The sequence below is a fragment of the Mesocricetus auratus genome, unplaced genomic scaffold (genome assembly GCF_017639785.1).
Source record: "Mesocricetus auratus isolate SY011 unplaced genomic scaffold, BCM_Maur_2.0 Super-Scaffold_100015, whole genome shotgun sequence".
NCBI lineage: Eukaryota > Metazoa > Chordata > Mammalia > Rodentia > Cricetidae > Mesocricetus > Mesocricetus auratus.
Window position 1 is genome coordinate 1,461,832 of NW_024429198.1, and position 18,844 is coordinate 1,480,675.

An 18,844-nucleotide genomic window follows, 5' to 3' on the forward strand; every position below is an offset into this window, starting at 1 on the left:
AGGAATAAGATGAGCAAAAGGGAGACTAGGGGAAGAAAACAAAATAGATGGAGTATGAAGGAGGATAAAGAAAGTGGATGGGGTGATTTGATAAAAAGTACATGATGTATTTGAAATTATCTTTATAAAATCTAAGACCATTTATCTAAAAACAAGTATACACCAATAAAATACCTCAACTGAAGAACGATTAAGCTAAACACCTAATTTTTAGCACTTTGTCTTTGGATCTGAGATAAGTTTCCTCCATGAAAATAGCCTGAGAAGCAGCCATCAGAATTGCTATGAGCATCTTCCATTCACATCTAGCCCCACAGATGGTTTAGACAACTCCACAGTCATCTTTCCAGCATTGGAGACTATAGTCACATAGGTTTAGGCTCCAGGGACATTTGGACAAGATTCACATCCACCTTATGAAAATGCCATGGCCAAGAAAACCATGTAGCAAATCACTTGAAACCAAATAGATATAAAGGAGTCTATGAAAAGCCTAGCCTGTGGGATGACTAAGATTCTGAGAAGTCAGTGAGAGTGGTGGGGAGGGGCCCAGAGGGGCTTGGCCTTGCCTCTGTGTCAGTTGGTCATTCCTTGCAACTGTCCCTGACAGGCATTCCGGCCCACTGAGCATGCCCAGTTGTGTGACTGACTTTCACCAAATAGAACTATCAAGACCACCTAAACGCGTTACCAACATCAGGCCAGTAAAGTGGCCACCAAAATAAATAATTCTTAAACTTGTGATCAATGAACCCAGCAATGGAGAAAGCGACTCCTTTTGTCTATAACAGTGGTTTGAGTCCTGCTTTCTAATTTCTTCCTCCTCAGACATAACTGGTCTCCTCCAAAGAGACTACATTCGGTGAGATGCAGCCATCTTGGTTAACAGGAGCTCAGAAGCAAAAAAATGTGATGGTGGTAGAATTCAGCATCGTCTGCCTCAAGAGCAAACCCATCACCAGAAGCTCCCAGATCACCCTGCCAATCAAGTGAGAAAGGACTTTAATTTAGGGAACCTTATGTGAGAAACTTACCAACTTGTTTCACTGACTCTTTAGCTGAACTGTTTCTGACACTTAGGTGCTGTCTCTTGTAAAGCCAAGACCACTCCCCACATGGAGGAATATGCAGGTAAGCCTCTCTGGATCCTGAGGAGTGAGAAGTCTAATATGCATGGTTTTTTTCCAAATGATTCTACACCTCAAAGATTTTCTGAAAGGCTTTTGCTCTGGTCAGATTATTTTATTCTATTTCCTCTTTATTAAAAAAAATAGATAAAAATGAAATGTTGATTGTTAAGGGCCAGTGATAGATTGGAAGGCTGAGATAGTTGTAGTTCAATCTACTTGAGGAAAAGGGTATATATAGTGTGTATACACACACACACACACACACACACAGAGAGAGAGAGAGAGAGAGAGAGAGAGCTACATATATATGTATATATATCAGAAAGATCATTTTATTTAATTTTGAATATTTTTAAATCTTTGAAACAAATTTTTTTCCAATTTTTAACAGTGCTATCTTTTGCGGTGCCTAAAGTTCTACACTAACAGGGTATATGCTTGACTCAGAGGCTCATGGGAAATCTTTACCCCTTCCTCCTGCCAGCCTGCTATTAAACTGAAGTTGATACAGTCTTTTCATTCCAACTTTGCTGTTACTCCTATTAATGGAAGTAGTAGGAGTGGTGGTAGTGGTGATGACAGTGGAGACAGTGGCAGCATTTAATTATTTTCTATAGTCTTTTCTCAAAAAAACGTGTTTTTGGAAAATACAAATCCAATAGTTAGGTCTTCATTGACAAAAAGCAAAGTGTCGTGAACATGGGGCCAGAAGAACGTCCTTGAAAGCACAAAAGGGTAGATAAACAAGAAGAAAGTATGGGAGGAAAACACAGGGGCTCATTAAGGAAGGAAGGAGGAAAAAAATCAAGAAGTGATTCCCACTGTTTCTTCTAATGCTAAAGTCATATGTGAGGGATTTATCTTATTGAACCTGAAAGTCAAACCTTGCTAGAGGACACATAGAGGGTGCTACACACTTGATCAGAGTCACAAATGGGAATCCTGCATGCTCTCTCTGCACCTCTACACTGATCTTTAGTTTCAGCATGTCACTACACATCTGTAAGCCTCAAGTCTCTTGGGGATAGGAAATATAAATACAACACATTTCTACCAGTAAGAGTTAGCAATGAAAGAAAGAGACAGTTTTGTGAAGAGGAGAATGGAGGCAGACAAGAAGTGAATTTCTGGGACTGCTGCTAATGTGGGGATGCAGTTTAATACCTATGTTAATTCTTCCTCTGTGTATTTTAGAAATGTTTGGCGATATTAACCTCACTATTGGGATGCTGAGTAAGGAGGACAATATTAGCAAGGTATGCAAAGATCTCTTTCCCATTCATCTTCTGTAATCTGGCAATTGAGACATTCTATACACAGTCCCCTTTGCTTCGGCTTCCTTCTTTTTTTCTGGCTTCTCTCATGTTGTTAAATCTTTTAGAAAATGCATTTGTAATGGAAGTCAGTATAGTGCTGAAATAATGGTGTTTAGCATTTCAAGAATCACAGAAGTTACTAAAGAATTTGTTGGTTCATAACCATATGTAGGTAGAAGCGGAAAGTGGGAAATGCCAGATTTATAGCCATGTGACTTAGATTCTCCTCCTTTGTAATGTGAGGGTTGCTTTGAAAATTTGCAGACCTCCCATGTTCACCGATCATGCTGTCCCACAACCTGAAAATTTCTCTGGAAATTGAAGGTTTTTCAGGCATTAAGAGTTAGTAACAGTTACCACCTTTCACTGAACACTTGTCTATGAAGTGGAATGCTTGTTGCTCTCCACGTGGCATGTGTTATATAATATCATTCCTCACAAATCTGTGATATTGTATTTCTGTTTTCATTTGACAACTGAGAAAAATAAAACAGTGATACATTGTGTGACTTACCCAAATAGGGACAGCTATAGCATATTCAGACAGAATCCCATCTCATGCCAACAAAATCACCCTAATAATTTCTCAGCATTGCCTTTTGGGAAAGGCAGTGTCTATGGTGTTATACTGTGACTTAGTGATGTTCAACCCTGCTTGCCTATTGATAACTCGAAGAAAATACCAAAAACAAGACCTCACTGTCAGGAATTCTATTTCCTTCAGTGACAAACAAGGCATATAAAGCTCACAAAGACACTCCTAACATTCGGCGTAATTTACAACCATTTTACGAATCTCACAGCAGAAACTAATGTTCCCATAGAGCACTATTTCTCAAAATTTTAGAAATACTTAGGAAATTATTTCTGGACTGATTAAGTACTGAGATGGGGTTTCTAGAGGAGAAATTAAAGAATAATATATTTTAGCCACCACTCCTAGGCTGCTTTCATCCTGGGGGAAATTGGTCAATGGAAATGGGGTCAGGGTCTAGACAGACAGCTCAGCAGTTAATAACACAGTCTATTCCTGCTGAAGACCTGGTTCCAGCATCCACACCTGGTAGGTCATCAGTACCTCCAATCCTAGTTCCAGGGAATGTAACTCCCTCTTCTGGCCTCTATGGTCATTGTACTCACATGTACACAGATATACACAGGGACATACACATTAATAAAAACAAATAAGAATTTAAAAGAAATAGAAATAGGGTCAAGCATAGTTGATCATACCTTTGATCTCAACACTCAAGATGCAGATTCAGGCAGGCCTATATGAGTTTGAGGGCAGCCTGGTCTATGTAGGAAGCTACAAGTCAGTCATTCCTACATGTGCAATGTTTTGAAAAAAATGGAAATGGGCCCAGAAATGGTATCAAAATAAAAGTAGCCAGCACTACATCCAATGTATGAAGGACTCAGCTAAGATTCAAGTACTCAAAATGTAGCATCAACACTCCACAGTAACCGCAAATGAAGTTCTCTGTTACTCTTTCCTCCCTTATGAAGTCTATTAGTGACACCAATTGTTGTGAACATTAATAAAATGTTACAAATAAAGGATCTGTCTAGCTCCAAAACATGGTAAAGGCTCCATAAACTGACTTTTGCAAAGAGAACAAGGCCTTCGAAAATCAGAAAATAAACATGAAGCTAGGCAGAGTCTTGTGGGTGTTTAGACAATCTCAGGAAATATAGAGAAGAAAGACAAGCTATGCCTTTTTCTAACATTTCCTGGGGTCAGTGGAACACAGCGATCTGCTACACTAGGATAAAGACAGCTATTTCACACCATAGACACAAGTGCAATTTCTGGAGGCGTGCGCTTTACACAATTGCAGATCTGAGAACTCCAGTTTCCCTTTCATCTTCCACAGGACATGTCAACATCTACAAGATCTGTAAAAGCCCCAACATGGGCATGTGTTCAAATGGCATGTCTCCCAAAGCTACACTGCTGTCCCAGAAAGTTTCCATATTGCCTCAGAAAGGTCATGGATAAAATGAAAGTCTGTAACACCTTGGGATGCAGCCTCGCAGTGCAACAATGTCCTGGATGATAGAAGGTGGTCCTTAGTGCCATAACAAAAACCCCTGTTGTAAGCAGCCATTCTGGTGATAGACACTTCCTTAGCATCTCTACAAATGGGACTGTCAGACACTTTGATCTGAGAAGCAGACACTGACTGCTCTGCCTCTAATTCAATTGTATCTTGTCTTAGAAATGTAACAAGATAAAATAGGGTTTAGAATAAATGTTGCTGTGTAAGTACACCTAGGCTCCCAAAGAAGCACATTATGCTTAAAAAGTCTAGACTACTGTGCAACACATATATTTTACTTACTGGGGTGGTGTCATTTTTTTTAATTTAAATTAGAAACAAGCTTACTTCCATGTCAATCCCAGCTCCCCCTCCCTCCTCTCCTCCCCCAAACGCCACCAACCCATCCAATCCCCCACCCCATTGCACCTCTGTTCCCCAGGGAAGGGGATGCCCTCCATGAGGGATCTTCAAAGAATGTCATATCATCCTGGGGAAGACCTAGACCCTCCCCCATGTGTCCAGGCTGAGAGAACATCCCTCCATATGGAATGGACTACCAAAATCCCTTAGTACACCAGGGATAAATACTGATCTAATACTCAAGGCTCCATAGATTGCCAAGGCCTCCTCACTGACACCCATGTTCATGGGGTCTAGATCAGTCACATGCTGGCCTCTCAGCCATCAGTCTGGGGTCCATGAACACCCCATTGTTCAGGTCAGTTTGTTTCTGTGGGTTTCCGCAGCCTGGTCTTGACCTCTTTGCTCACCATTCCTCCCTCTCTGCAAATGGGTTACAAGAGTTCAGTTCCATGTTTAGCTGTGGGTGTCACTGCTTCTATCAGTCACTGGATGAATGTAATAGGATGGCATATCATTATCAATCTCATTATCAGAGAAGGGCATTTAAGGTAGCCTCACGGCTATTGCTTAGATTACAAGTTGGTGGCATCCTTGTAGATCTCTGGAAATCTCACTAGTGTCAGATCTTTCCTCAAACCTATAATGGCTCCCTCTAGCATAGTGTCTCTCTTCCTGCTCTCCTCTATTCTCCCCCCAACTCAACCATCCTGCTGCCCCATGTCCTCCTCTCTGCTAGTCTTCTTCCCCTCTCTTCCATATCCCTCTCCCCTCCCCCCATGCTCCCAAATCGTTCAGGAGACCCTGTCACATTCCCCTTCTCCTGGGTACAATGCATATCTCTCTTATGGTCTTCACTGGTTCCCAGACTCTCTGGTGGTAGGAATGTAGGATAGCAATCGCTTGACCCATGTCTAAAATACATATGTGAGTGAGTACATACCATGTTCGTTTTTTTGTGACTGGATTACCTCATTCTGGATGGTTTCTTCTAATGCCATCCATATACCTGTGAATTTCAACATTTCATTGTTTTTTTTCCACTGAGTAATACTCCATTGTGTAAATGTACCACATTTTCTCTATCCACTTTTCAATTGAGGGGCATCTAGGCTGTTTCCAGGGTCCTGGCTATTACAAATGATGCTGCTATGAACATAATGGAAGAGATGTCCTGTATGAATGTTCATCTTTTGGGTATATGCTTAATAGTGGAATTGCTGGGTCTTGTGGTAGACTGATTCCCATTTTCCTAAGGAATCTCCATACTGATTTCCATAGTAGCTGAATGAGTTGGCACTCCCACCAGCAGTGGAGGAGTGTTCCGCTTTCTCCAAATGCTCTCCAGCATAAACTGTCATTGGTGTTTTTTTTATTTTCACCATTCTGACAGGAGTGAGATGGTGTCTCAGAATTGTTTTGATTTGCATTTCCCTGATGGCTAAGGATGATGAGCACTTTCTTAAGTGTCTATCATCCATTTTAGACTCCTCTATTGAGAATTCTCTATTTAGTTCTGTACCCCAATTTTTAATTGGATTATTTGGTGTTTGGGAGACTTGCTTCTTGAGTTCTTTGTAAATTTTGGAGATCAGCCCTCTGTCAGATGTTGGGTTGATGAATATCTTTTCCCATTCTGTGGGCTGCCTTTTTGTCTTGTTGACTGTGTCCTTTGCTTTACAGAAGCTTCTCAGTTTCAGGGGGTCCCCTTTATTAATTGTTGATCTCACTATCTATACAACTGGTAATATGTTCAGGAAGCAGTCTCCTGTACCAATTCATTCAAGGGTACCACCCATTTTCTCTTCTAAGGTGCTCAGTGAGGCTGGATTTATGTTGAGGTCTTTGATCCATTTGGACTTAAGTTTTGTGCATGGCGATAGACATGAATCTATCTGCAGTCTTCTACATGCCAACCTCCAGTTGTGCTAGCACCATTTGTGGAAGATTGTTTCTTTTTCATATGATGGTTTACATAAGTGACCCAAAAAACTCTACCAGGGAACTCCTAAAGCTGTTAAACACCTTCAGCAATGTGGCAGGATATAAGATCAACTCAATAAAATCAGTAAGCCTACTATATACAGACCTAAAGGAGCTGAGAAAGAAATAAGAGAAACATCACCCTTTACAATTGCCACAAACAACATAAAATATCTTGGGGTAATGCTAACCAAACAAGTGAAAGACCTATATCTCATGAACTTTGAGTCATTAAAGAAAGAAATTAAAGAAGACACTAGAAAATGGAAATATCTCCTATATTCTTGGATAGGTAGGATCAATGAAGTAAAAATGGTAATCTTGCCAAAAGCAATCTACAGACTCAATGCAATCCCCATCAAAATATCCACACAATTCTTTGCAGACCTTAAAAGAACAATATTCAACTTTATATGGAGAAGCAAAAGACCCAAGATAGCCAAAACAGCCCTATTCAACAAAGCAACATCCAGAGACATCAACATCCCTGACTTCAAGCTCTATTACAGAGCTATAGTCCTGAAAACAGCTTGGTATTGGCACAAAAATAGACAAGTAGACCAATGGAATTGAATTGAGCAACCCGATATTAACCCAATACACGTACGAACACCTAATCATTGATTTGTCAGTATTTTGTTGAGTATTTTTACATCAAAATTCATGAGAAAGATTGGTCTGTAGTTCTCTCTCTTTGTGTGGTTTGGATATTAAGGTAATTGTATCCTCGTAATAAGAGTTTGGCAATGGTCCTTCTGCTTCTATTGTGTGGAACAATTTGAAGAGTATTGGTATTAGCTCTTCTTTGAATTTCTGGTAGAATTTTGCCCTGAAACCATCTGGTCCTGGAATTTTTTGATTGGAAGACTTTTGATGTCTGCTTCTATTTTTTTAGGGGTTATAGGTCTATCTACATTGTTTTTCTGTACTTGATTTAATTTTGGTAAGTTATATCTATCCAGAAAGTTGTCCATTTTCTATAAATTTTCCAATTTTGTGGAATACAGGTTTGCAAAGTATGACCAGATGATTCTCTGTGTCTGTTGTTATGTCCCTGTTTTCATTTCTGATTTTGTTGATTTGCCTTTGGTTAGGTTGGATAAAGTTTTCTATCTTGTTGATTTTTTCAAAGAACCAACTCTTTGTTTCATTGATCCTTTGTATTGTTTTCTTTGTTTCTACTTTATTGATTTCAGCTCTCTATTTGATTATTTTCTGGCATCTCCTCCTCCTGGGTGAGTTTTCTTCTTTTTGGTCTAGAGCTTTCAGGTGTTCTGTGAATTCTCTAGTGTGGAAATTCTACACTTTCTTCATGTTGGCACTTCGTGCTATGAACTTCCTTCATAGCACTGCTTTCAAAGTGTCTAATAGGTTTGGGTATGTTGTGCCTTCATTTTCATTGAATTTTAGGAAGTCTTTGATTTCTTTCTTTATTACTTCCTTTACCCAGGAGTGATGCAATTGAGCACTGTTCAATTTCCATGAGTTTGTGGGGTTTCTGCAATTTATGTTGTTGTTGAATTCCAATTTTAAGCCATGGTGGTCCGATAAGATACAGGAGGTTATTCCAATGTTTTTGTATCTGTTGAGGTTTGCATTATTGCCAAGTATGTGGTCGATTTTAGAGAAGGTTGTTCTAAGAAAAAGGTATATTCTTTTGTGTTTGGGGGGAATGTTTTATAGATATGTGTTAAATCCAATTTTGTCATAACTTCTGTTCTTTTTTGTTGTAGTTGCTGTTAAGTTTCTCTCTCATATTGTCCAGTATTGAGAGGTGTTGAAATCTCCCACTATAAGTGTGTGGGATTTAATGTCTAATTTGAGTTTTAGTAAAGGTTCTTTTACAAATGTGGGTGCCTTTGTGTTTGGGGCATAGATGTTCAGAATTGAGACTTCATCCTGATGGATTTTTCCTGTGATGAATATGAAATAACCATTTTCATCTCTTTTGATTAATTTTAGTTTGAAGTCTAATTTGTTAGATATTAGGATAACTACAACCTCTTGCTTCTTAGGTCCATTTGATTGGAAAATCTTTTCCCAGCCCTTAACTCTGAGGTAATGTCTGTCTTTGAAGGTGAGGTGTGTTTCTTTTATGCAGCAGAAGGATGAATTCTGTCTTCTTTTCCATTCTGTTAGCTTGTGTCTTTTTATAGGTGAGTTAAGACCATTGATACTGAGGGATATTAATGACCATTGACTGTTGATTTTTGTTTGTTTTGGATTCATTTTTGGTGGTGGTAGTTTGTGTGTGTGTGTGTGTGTGTGTGTGTGTGTGTGTGTGTGTGTGTTTCCCTATTTCTGACTTTTGGTAAATGAGATTATCTATTGCCTATGTGTTTGTGAGTGTAGTTAATTTCCTTAGGTTGGACTTCTCCTTCCAGAACTTTCTGTAGGGCTGGGTGTGTGTATATGTATTGTGTAAGTCTGGTTTTGTCATGGAATATCTTGTTTTCTCCATCTATAATGATTGAGAGTTTTGCTGGGTATAGTAGTCTGGGCTGGCATCCATGTTCTCTTAGTGTTGGTAGAATATCTATCCAGGACCTTCTGGCTTTCAGAGTTTCCATGGAGAAGTCAGGTGTAATTCTGATAGGTCTGCCTTTATATGTTACTTGACATTTTTCCTTAGCTGCTCTTAATATTCTTTCTTTATTCTGTATGTTTGGGATCTTGATTATTATGTGGCGAGGGGACTTTTTTTTTGGTCCAGCCTATTTGGTGTTCAGTAAGTTTCTTGTACTTTCATAGGCATGTTCAGGTTGGAAAAGTTTTCTTCTATGATTTTGTTGAATATGTTTTCCAACCCTTTGAGGTGGGTTTCTTCACCTTCTTCTATACCTATTGTTCTTTTCACAGTGTCCCATATTTCCTGGATATTTTGTGTTAGAGATTTGTTGAATTTAAGATTTTCTTTTGTCGAGAATCTATTTCCTCTAGTTTATCTTCAGCACCTGAGATTCTGTCTTCCATCTCTTGTATTCTGTTGGTTTACTCAGCTTTTCTATTTCCATCATTCCCTCAGTTTGTGTTTTCAGTTTTCAGGTCTTGAACTGTTTTAATTGTTTCCTTCATCTGTTTGATTGTTTTTTCTTGGCTTTTCTTGCTTTCATTAAGAGATTTTTTGATTTCTTGCATTTTTTATTTGTTTTCTTCCATTTCTTTATGGGATTTTCTCATATCCTCTTTGAGGGCCTCTATCATTTTCATAAGGTTGTTTTTAAGGTCATTCTCTTAAAAATCTGCATTGGGATGTTCAGGTCTTGCATGTATAGAGTCCCTAGACTAGTCTTTCTATTGTTGGATGTGTTCTTATACTGTTGCCTTCCCATCTCTTCTCCCAGTGGGTATAGGTACAGTCTCTCCCTCTTAGGATGGGTATGGGTTCAAGGCTGTATCCTCCTCTCTCTCTCTCTCTCTCTCTCTCTCTCTCTCTCTCTCTCTCTCTCTCTCTCCTTCCCTCTCTCCCTCCCTCCCTCCCTCTCTCTCCCAATGGGTGGAGGAGCAAGACCGGAATGGCAGTGGATGATGCTGGCTGTTTTGTACTGCCTCCAGGTCCCTCTGGGGGATTCTGTGGCAGGACGGGTCTGGAGGCCAAAATTCAGGGGACTCAAAGAGGGTGAGGTGGGCTAGAAGAGCCCCCCGGGATTCGCCTATCTCTCAACTGGAGGGTGGAGGGGCAAGACTGGAATGGGGGCCAATGTAGCTGGCTGTTTTGTTCTACCTCCATGTCCCTCTCTCAACTGAAGGGTGGAAGGACAAGACCGGAATGCTAGTGGTGTCATTTATTTAGGCTTCTTGTGAGTTCTTTATTTTTGAAACTCTAATCCTTTTGTGTTCTTCTGTGTTCACAGGAAGACATTTACAGTCATCTGGCTTCTTTTATTCAGAATACTGACATCTTGGATGATGCAATAGTCCAAAAGTTGATTTATTACACTTCTAAAGACATGAGGGATGAGGAAGTAAGTTTGGGTCTTTCTGGTGAATGTACCTTTAGGCTGGTATCAAAGACTTTGGCTGACTCAGATACACCATGTAAATACACAAATCCTTTCCTCCATGGCTGCCAGAAACATAATCAGAATATATGTTCCTCATAGTAGTTTATATAGTTACTTGTAGAATCTCTTGGTTACCACTGCACAAGAAATAAGACAAATGTAAGAAACACTTTTGAGGAAATATTATCCAACAATCTTTTAGATAAGGAAGTTTATAGTTGAGAGTTGATTTCAGTGGAGTACAGTTCTCTTGGGTCCCATATCACTTCCTCTCTCTATATCTGCCTCTTTATTTTGCATTGTCTGATTTTTCCAAATCTCAATTGAGGAATTCCTTATGCTCTATGTTTAAGCTCTCCGATGCTTTTATGAGTATAGTGTTTCAGCTTTTTAGTTTTTATCATGTTGCGGTTTTATTACCCTTAGTGTGAGGGTTGATCAAATTTACCTAGCTTACCATCACAACAAATAGAAGTGTCTCCCCATCATTTCTGAATTTTAAGATAATTAAATCAGAATTACACCTAAATTAATGCATTAAATCCCAGGCCCAGTTCCTTTTACCATTACTTATCCAACTATAGCAATTCATATTTCTTAAACATAAAACATAAATTCTGCCATCAAGATACCTGATCAAGTAGCAAGAAAATAATGAGCTAGGATTAGTAACCCATGTCTGTAATGCAGTCTTTGGAAAGCTGGGGAAGGAGAGTCATGAGTTAAAGGTCAGCCTGAACTACATATGTGAAACTGTCTGAAGAGAAGGAATAGAAACATACATTGTTCCCAAGTATGTAAGAACTGCATAAAGGTTTCCTGACTCTTACCTGAAATGTTTGTACGATGAATTTCAAACAGTTTGTTCTTCCTCTATCTCAAATGTTACATAGACTATTCCCCCTTTTAGACTCACTCTTCTACCTATATTTTTATCTTCTTTTTCAGATTCCCAGAGAAATCAGAATGCTGGCTGGTGAGGTGTTGGTGTCTCTTGCTGCTCATGATTTCAACTCTGTGATGTATGAAGTGCAAAGTAACTTCAGGATTCTTGAGCTGCCAAATGAATTTGTTGTGCTTGCCCTGGCTGAACTGGCAACCAGCTATGGTATAAAAAGGACACTCCAAATGTTCCCTAGAAAATAACTACACCTGACTAATTGCCTAAAATAAAAAAAGAGTTAAGGCAAATGTAAGAATGTATATGTTCTACTGCACTAAAAAAACTACTGATAGAAAGACCTGAGAGGTGCTATGAGCATAGAGGAACCTGATGACCAGCCATTGGTTCAGGATGCACTAAATAGGGTTGAGCTCTCTTCCATCCTCCTCATCCCCTTCTTCTGTCTTTGCATCTGCAAGTACACATTCTCCATGAGGCATAAGAGACCAGCAACAAGACACTTATATGAAAAAAGTTTTCCAGTCATTTGTTTCTATAGTATTTTATTGAGCAGGTGCTACTGAGCACCTGTCATATTTACTATGCCTTGGGAACAGAGGCAAAGCTAGATAGGAAATACGGACATTCATGATGGAATGATCCAAATAAGCAACTGTTTGCTACTAATCAATGGGTGTAGGTGGCTAGGTAGCTACTGCTTTCCTTCAGACCCACCACACCTTGATTAAACATACTCAGGCTTTCAGGTGGGAGAAAAAGAGCAAGAACACAAAATTCCCTCTGTCCCCCATCTGTCTGTTGTGTGTGGTTCAGCCCTGGGATATTTGTGTAGATACAGGAAAGAGTCAGGATTTCCCACATGGAAAAGTGAATTATGCCTTTCCTTCTTGTGTCCTTCACTGCAGTGTCCCAGAGCATCCCCTTCATGATGATGACCCTACTCACCATGCAGACCATGCTCAGGCTGGTAGAGGATGAAAGTATGAGGCAAACCTTCTGCATAGGTGCGTACCCCTGTGTTTGCTGCAGACCCAGATGTGTTTCCAGGACACTTCTCAGACAGGGCAGACACATCACAAGTTTTCCAAAGAGTTTGTAGTTTGTACCAATTCTGCTCTGTGTGAGAATATCTTAATCTGGTTGGCATGTGGCATTGGCTGTTAAATATGTTCCATCTGGGCAGAGTATCTCTTAGTAATAGTATAGCATGATAGTTTTAATTTATATTTATTATTTAAGAATTAAAATTGCCTAAACAATGTTCGTGCTTATTTGATGAAGTTTTAAGATGATTTAGAAACTAATTGTTCTCTTAAAATCAATTCATGGGTCTTCTCATCTTTATGTTTTTCTCAGTCTGTGGTTGTATTTTTTTAATGCAGCCCTTGAAAAATTCAGCAAGGCCATTTACAAGTATGTCAACCACTGGAAGGATTTCCCCTATCCCAAACTGGATGCTCACCGGCTCTCTGACAAGATCTTCATGCTGTTCCGGTACATAATGGAGAAATGGGCCCCCCAGGCCTCATCCATGAATGTGAGTGGGGCTTCAGACAGGCTCAATTGCATCCTCACCTCACCATGCTGGTTACACCCTATTTAGACTTTAGTTGTCACACACTGTGTGTGTGTGTGTGTGTGTGTGTGTGTGTGTGTGTGTGTGTTTGCATGTGTATACAAATTTTAGTGACATTCTTTAGTTTCTTGCCTACACTTTAAGTTATTAAAGAATTATTTTTCAAGACAGGGTTTCTCTGTGTAACCCTGGTTGTTCTGGGACTCCCTTCCTCTGTAGACCAGGCTGTCCTGGAATTCTTTTTCTCTGTAGACCAGGCTGGTCTTATTAAAGCATTTTTAAACAATTTTTGAAAGTTAAATCAGCAAATATGAAACTTTTTAAATTTTCTCTTTTTCTTATATGGTAAGTTTAATTCTTGTGGAAATCACTGATTATGCTTTAGGAGTTATATCAACTCCATCAGTTTTTCTATGGACTTCCAGTCACTGTTTATCCATTGTCCCATCTGAAGTTTTTTGAAAGACAACAACATGCCAGATCCTCTTACAGATGATGTAGATGTATCAAATATTAAACAGACCCAATCACACTCTGCTATTTCAGGATGTGGGGAAAACAAATGGGTAAATGAAAAAATGTCAACTCTTTTATGTTTCATATATCATAAACTACATCTGAACTCAATCATTAACTTGAGAAAAGCAATAGATCCAAAAATTCTCTGGTGTCTACCAATAACACAATTAGATAACTAAAGCCAAAAGAATTCACTCAGCTGTGTGAAAATAGGGTAATTCTTTATGGTAAATGAATTATAAAATACTTTCACATATATAATTCCATCCTTAATATGACAGATTTTGAAGATTCCCCATGGAGGGCCTCACTCTCCCTGGGGAGTGGAGGGGTAATAGGGTGTGGGGGATTAGGGAAGTTGGGGGGAGGAAGGGGCCGGGGTGTGGGAGAGGAGGGGAGGGTGAGAGAGCTGGGACTGACTTGTCAAGCAAGCTTGTTTCTAATTTAAATAAAATAAAAAATGGAAAAAATTCCATCCTTATTATGATTAATGTAATTTTAGTTAATATAAATTTTAAAGTAAGCTAAATTATATACTGTTTAGGTTTCTTCCTGTGTCTTCTTAAACCTTATAAAAGGTTTAAGACTGGAATTACTTTCTAATTATGGTAGAGCAAGGTGTCCAAATCTTTAGCCAGTGGAACTTCTAAAGTTATCTCACCTTTTGGGGCACCTGCATAGCAAAATCCAGCACCTTCATTTCATGGCTACGTACCTTGCTTCCCACAGAAAGAGCCAGGCAAGCAACAAGGAAATTAAACCAAGTAGTAAGCCTCACTCCACCCCATGATGAGTCCTCCTAAGGCTGTAGCATTGGAACCAAGCCTTACATCCCATGACAGAATCAAACCCACTGCAGTACAGGCTGGAAATGAGGTGACAGACATGCTTTAGCGAGTACAGTAGACGGCGGGGAACAGTATACAGAAATGAATGAAACCAGAAAAGTCATCTTGGTCATATAATGAAGTGATGTAAATGTTGCACAAGATCGGGAACTTTCTTTTTTAAGGAATGAGATCTTTGAAACATCCTCAACAAGGATTTTAATATTAGGAGAATTATTGTGACATCAGTTTTAAAGTTACACCAGATAGATGTTTTTGATAATTTTGATGCTGTGACCAAAAGCCTGACAAAAAGCAACTGAAGGGAAAAAGGGTTTATTTTACCTTAGTTGAGAGGACACAATCCAACACAAAGGGAAAGCACACTTGCAGGCAGTTCAAAAGTGGCAAAATTTTGTGCATGTACAGCAGACATTCTTCACTTAACACCTTGGTGAAACAGGAAGCAGAAACTGACAGGAAATGAAGCCATGCCATAAAACCCATCCTTCTTGACCCATTTCTTCCAACATGGCTTCATCTCATGGCTTCGTTATATAACCTTCTAAAACAGTACCACCAGGTGGAGGCTGAATGTATAAATAAATGAGTTCATGGAGGATAATTCAAATTTCAATGCCAGATATAGGGATAAATGGAGGCAAAATGATCAGAAGGCTATAAAACTATTCTAGGTCATAAATGGTAAGATCAATTATCGCAGTGTCAGTCATTCTGATCAGAGAAGGGAGAGGTTGTTCAACAGAATCAACAGGATTTGATATGAACTGTATGCCTACAGTGCAGGAAATAGAGGCCCTTGGGGTGAGTCCCAGATTTCTGATGTAAATGGTGTCGGTGTCATTGAATTAGATAAGGAAGTGAGGAAGAATAGCAAGTTTGAGGGAGTGGGTTTAATGGGTTTAATGCAGACATACTGACTTGAATGCCTATGATGTGTTAGTAAGTTTAGATACATTCAGGCTCATAATTAAGGAGAAAACCAAAACTAGTCACATAGGTTTGGGTGTCATCATTATTTAAGTAACAAGTGTATGATATAATATAGTGTTGTCCAAGAACAGCATGAGGAGCTGAAGGTAACAAAATTTAAGTTCCAGAAAAACACAAAGGACTAACTCAAGACAGAAGGTGGAGAAAGAATTCAGAAGGAAGAAGAAGAAGGAGAATGAAATTGCAGAGGCTAAGAAAGAAGCTTCAAAGCAGCAAGTAAAGCTCTACAATCAACTACTACAGAACTCAAGCAAGAAAAGTCTTATGAAATATGCAGTTCACAGAAATATGCATTAGAAGAACCACCCCCAACTGGCAGTTTCAAGTGAAATAAATAGTGTTGCTATGAGCCACTAAGTTTTTATATGGTTTGTTGTGAAATAAAACTTTGCAGATTACCATACTCCCTACAGAAAGTAGACTATCAAAGTGATCACCCACTGTTAATTTTTATTTAAAAATAATTTTTTAGGAAAAAGATAGTGGCGGCTCTTGAAGTTTTATGACCAATATTTGTCATATATTATGCTCTGGAAGTTGTTCATTTCTATTGTCAAATGGAAGCTACACTGAAGTGTACTTCTGGGATGGGTGGGAGGTAACAAGTGGAGGTAGTAACTTTAGAACAAAATGTCTAAAAACTTTAAAGAAAGGTGGAAAGTAAATAAAATATTGTAAGGAAAATGGTGCAAGAGGAAAGTGTCAAAGTCATAGGGAATGTTGTGTGACACTCCTCCTGGGATACATGAAAAAACATCTACTCATTGAAAACACAGAACTGACAACAGATCAAAGTATCACCAAAGACCAACTTGGTGAACCCATGGTTTTTATTGGTGTTACTCACAGAATATTATGGTTAGTTTCAGGAGCAGAAATGACTTTTGCAAGACAGCTGCATCATCAAAGCCCATCCCAGCATGGGTGAAAGCTCATGAAAGCTAGAAACTTAGATTGTGCTACATAACCTGCAGGTGGCTCTACTGGGTTGAAGAGTGTCCTTTTCAGGTAGCTCAGTTGACCTCTGTCTCTTCCAGACAGCTCAGCTGGTTTCTGCTTCTTTCTGGCAATTGAGCTTGCTTGAGAATGTCTCTCAGCCATCCTTACTGCTTATATATACCTGGGAAGAAGGCACCTAGAGAATCTTCTCAGTTTCGGGAGCTTCCTGAAGACACTGATTTCTTAGTTTCCTGAGCTTAATGAGTTTCTCTGAAGGATGTAATGTTTCACCTCCTATAAGAATATCCTGTTTTTTCACCTCCTGATAAACAACTTCTGTCTTGATGTGCTTCCCTGAAAAAAATCAAAGGTTGTATGTAATCTCAGTGAAGTGTTCTATCGCTAGAAACAAACTTCCTGCTGAAAGGAATGTTTCATCTCCCCTTAAAACATCCTGTTGCTTTACTTTACATCCTGTGTCTTAGCAAGCTTCCTTCCAAAATGGAAGGTTTTAATCTGCAGGAATCTGCTATGCAGCATAGAGTCATGAAGCAGCACTCATTACCTGTGCATTTTCCAAAAATAGAACTACTTCGTTTCTAAAGGTTTTTTAAGGAGATTTCTGAGTCTACAGATTCCCCAAAGCACTGGGGGCACTGAAAACTATACCCAAAGCATAGCACATTGTCAACAATGGTCTTTGTTTGTTGCCTCTACAGATTCTGACCATAGTCAAGGTCCATGGCCCCACAGTGAGCCTGCTGTTGCATCGGGAAGACTTTCGTGAATATGCCCTGAGCCAAGTACCGTGGCTCCTGATCCAGTATCAAGACAAGGAGAGTGATTTCTACATCACACAGGTGAGAGGAGAGACTCTGTGTGCAACCTTTCTAAGTCTCAAAGGGCTTGAGAAACTCAAACACCAGTTCAGCAGCTCCACTTAAATACTTTTGGGGGCACAGCAGACATACAGAGTTTGTCACAACTGTTGGTGGAAACTCCAAAGGGGAACAAAGAACTGTCACTCCACGCAGATGAGATTTTATCCATTAATAAAACTTGTAACTGCAGCAAGGTCAGGTGTGTTCTCACAAAATATCATCGGCCTTCATCTCCTGTGTGGTGGTTTCACTGGCATCATCCACCTAACCCACAAGTGCTTCCATTTTAGAGTCTCAAACAGATACTGACTGCAGCAGTCCTCTATGACATTGCCCTTCCCAAGAACCTAAGAAGATCCATCCTCACCAATATGCTCCACCAGGTAGGAAGTCCACGCTGTCAAATCCACTTGTTCATCGTAAACTATTTCTCTACTTTTGACTGTGCCTACTCCCAGATTGTTGTTCCTCTCTCTTCAGATCTGCAGAGTTCCTGAGCCTCCAATAAAGGAAAACAAAATTGAAGCTTCAAGCTGTTTCCTCATCCTAGGTATGACCCAGCATCCGGAGTGTTAGTAAAAGTATCTCAAAATGGCAAAGGTGGTGGAGTGTGTTGGAATTGCTTCCACACACACAGAGTATCTCTAAAGCTCACAGCAGCCTCTGCCTGCCCTTCTACTCACAAGAATGCAGGATGAGTGGCATGGGTAGGGTGACAACTCATGCCAGGCTGCCCCAGGACATGGAGTTCCGGGTAGAGATAATTTTCTGCTATCAACCAGAGGATTTTCTAGGAAACCAGCATGAATTTCTCACCCTAAAGATAGGAAATTGCTGTTTGTCTGAGTATATCAGATGCTGTGATATTGTTGAGTCCAAAGTCATAGTTTGTTTGTTTCATCTTTGGTCAGACCTTTGATTCCAAGCACTTTAGCTTTAAAAAAACTCTCTCCTCTTTCTCCTCCTTTTATTCCTCCTTTTATTTTTATTCATGTCACTTTTGCATCATCTTACTTATGTCTCCTTTCTACCACCTGGTAAATGCCTGGTACATATTACAAAGGAGACACCAAAGTCCCTGAATTGGTGTCTGTGAAAATAGCCATTGGTTCCTCCGAGAGCTCCTCCCCGGATCATCTCTTCTACTTCACTGCTTATCTTCATGGTTTTTAAGCATTTTTAACTTTTTATGTTTACAGGTGTTTTGCTTGGGTGTATGTCTGTACACTGTGTGTGCAGTGCCCTTGGAGACCAGAAGACAGCATCAAATCACCTGAAACTGGGGTTAAAGATGCTTCAGAGGCATCATGTGGGTGCTGGGCATCAAGCCAAGGTCCTCTAGATGA

The 18,844-nt window shown here is 39.6% G+C and overlaps 1 protein-coding gene across 3 annotated transcripts in view; it reads left to right on the forward strand.

The window, feature by feature from the left end:
• Window positions 1-664: 664 nt before the first annotated feature.
• Mroh2b (maestro heat like repeat family member 2B) overlaps window positions 665-18,844 on the forward strand; it is a 70,324-nt gene continuing 52,144 nt past the window's right edge. For 2 of the 3 annotated variants that reach the window (XM_005086509.3, XM_040757829.1), the window contains exons 1-9: window positions 665-1,131; window positions 2,325-2,386; window positions 10,689-10,799; window positions 11,787-11,946; window positions 12,648-12,746; window positions 13,125-13,279; window positions 17,337-17,477; window positions 17,789-17,881; window positions 17,979-18,048. In XM_005086509.3, coding sequence (XP_005086566.1) covers window positions 1,116-1,131; window positions 2,325-2,386; window positions 10,689-10,799; window positions 11,787-11,946; window positions 12,648-12,746; window positions 13,125-13,279; window positions 17,337-17,477; window positions 17,789-17,881; window positions 17,979-18,048 — 907 coding nt within the window. In that variant the 5' untranslated portion in view covers window positions 665-1,115. The remainder of the gene's footprint in view (window positions 1,132-2,324; window positions 2,387-10,688; window positions 10,800-11,786; window positions 11,947-12,647; window positions 12,747-13,124; window positions 13,280-17,336; window positions 17,478-17,788; window positions 17,882-17,978; window positions 18,049-18,844) is intronic. The other variant, XM_040757828.1, reaches the window with a different exon arrangement.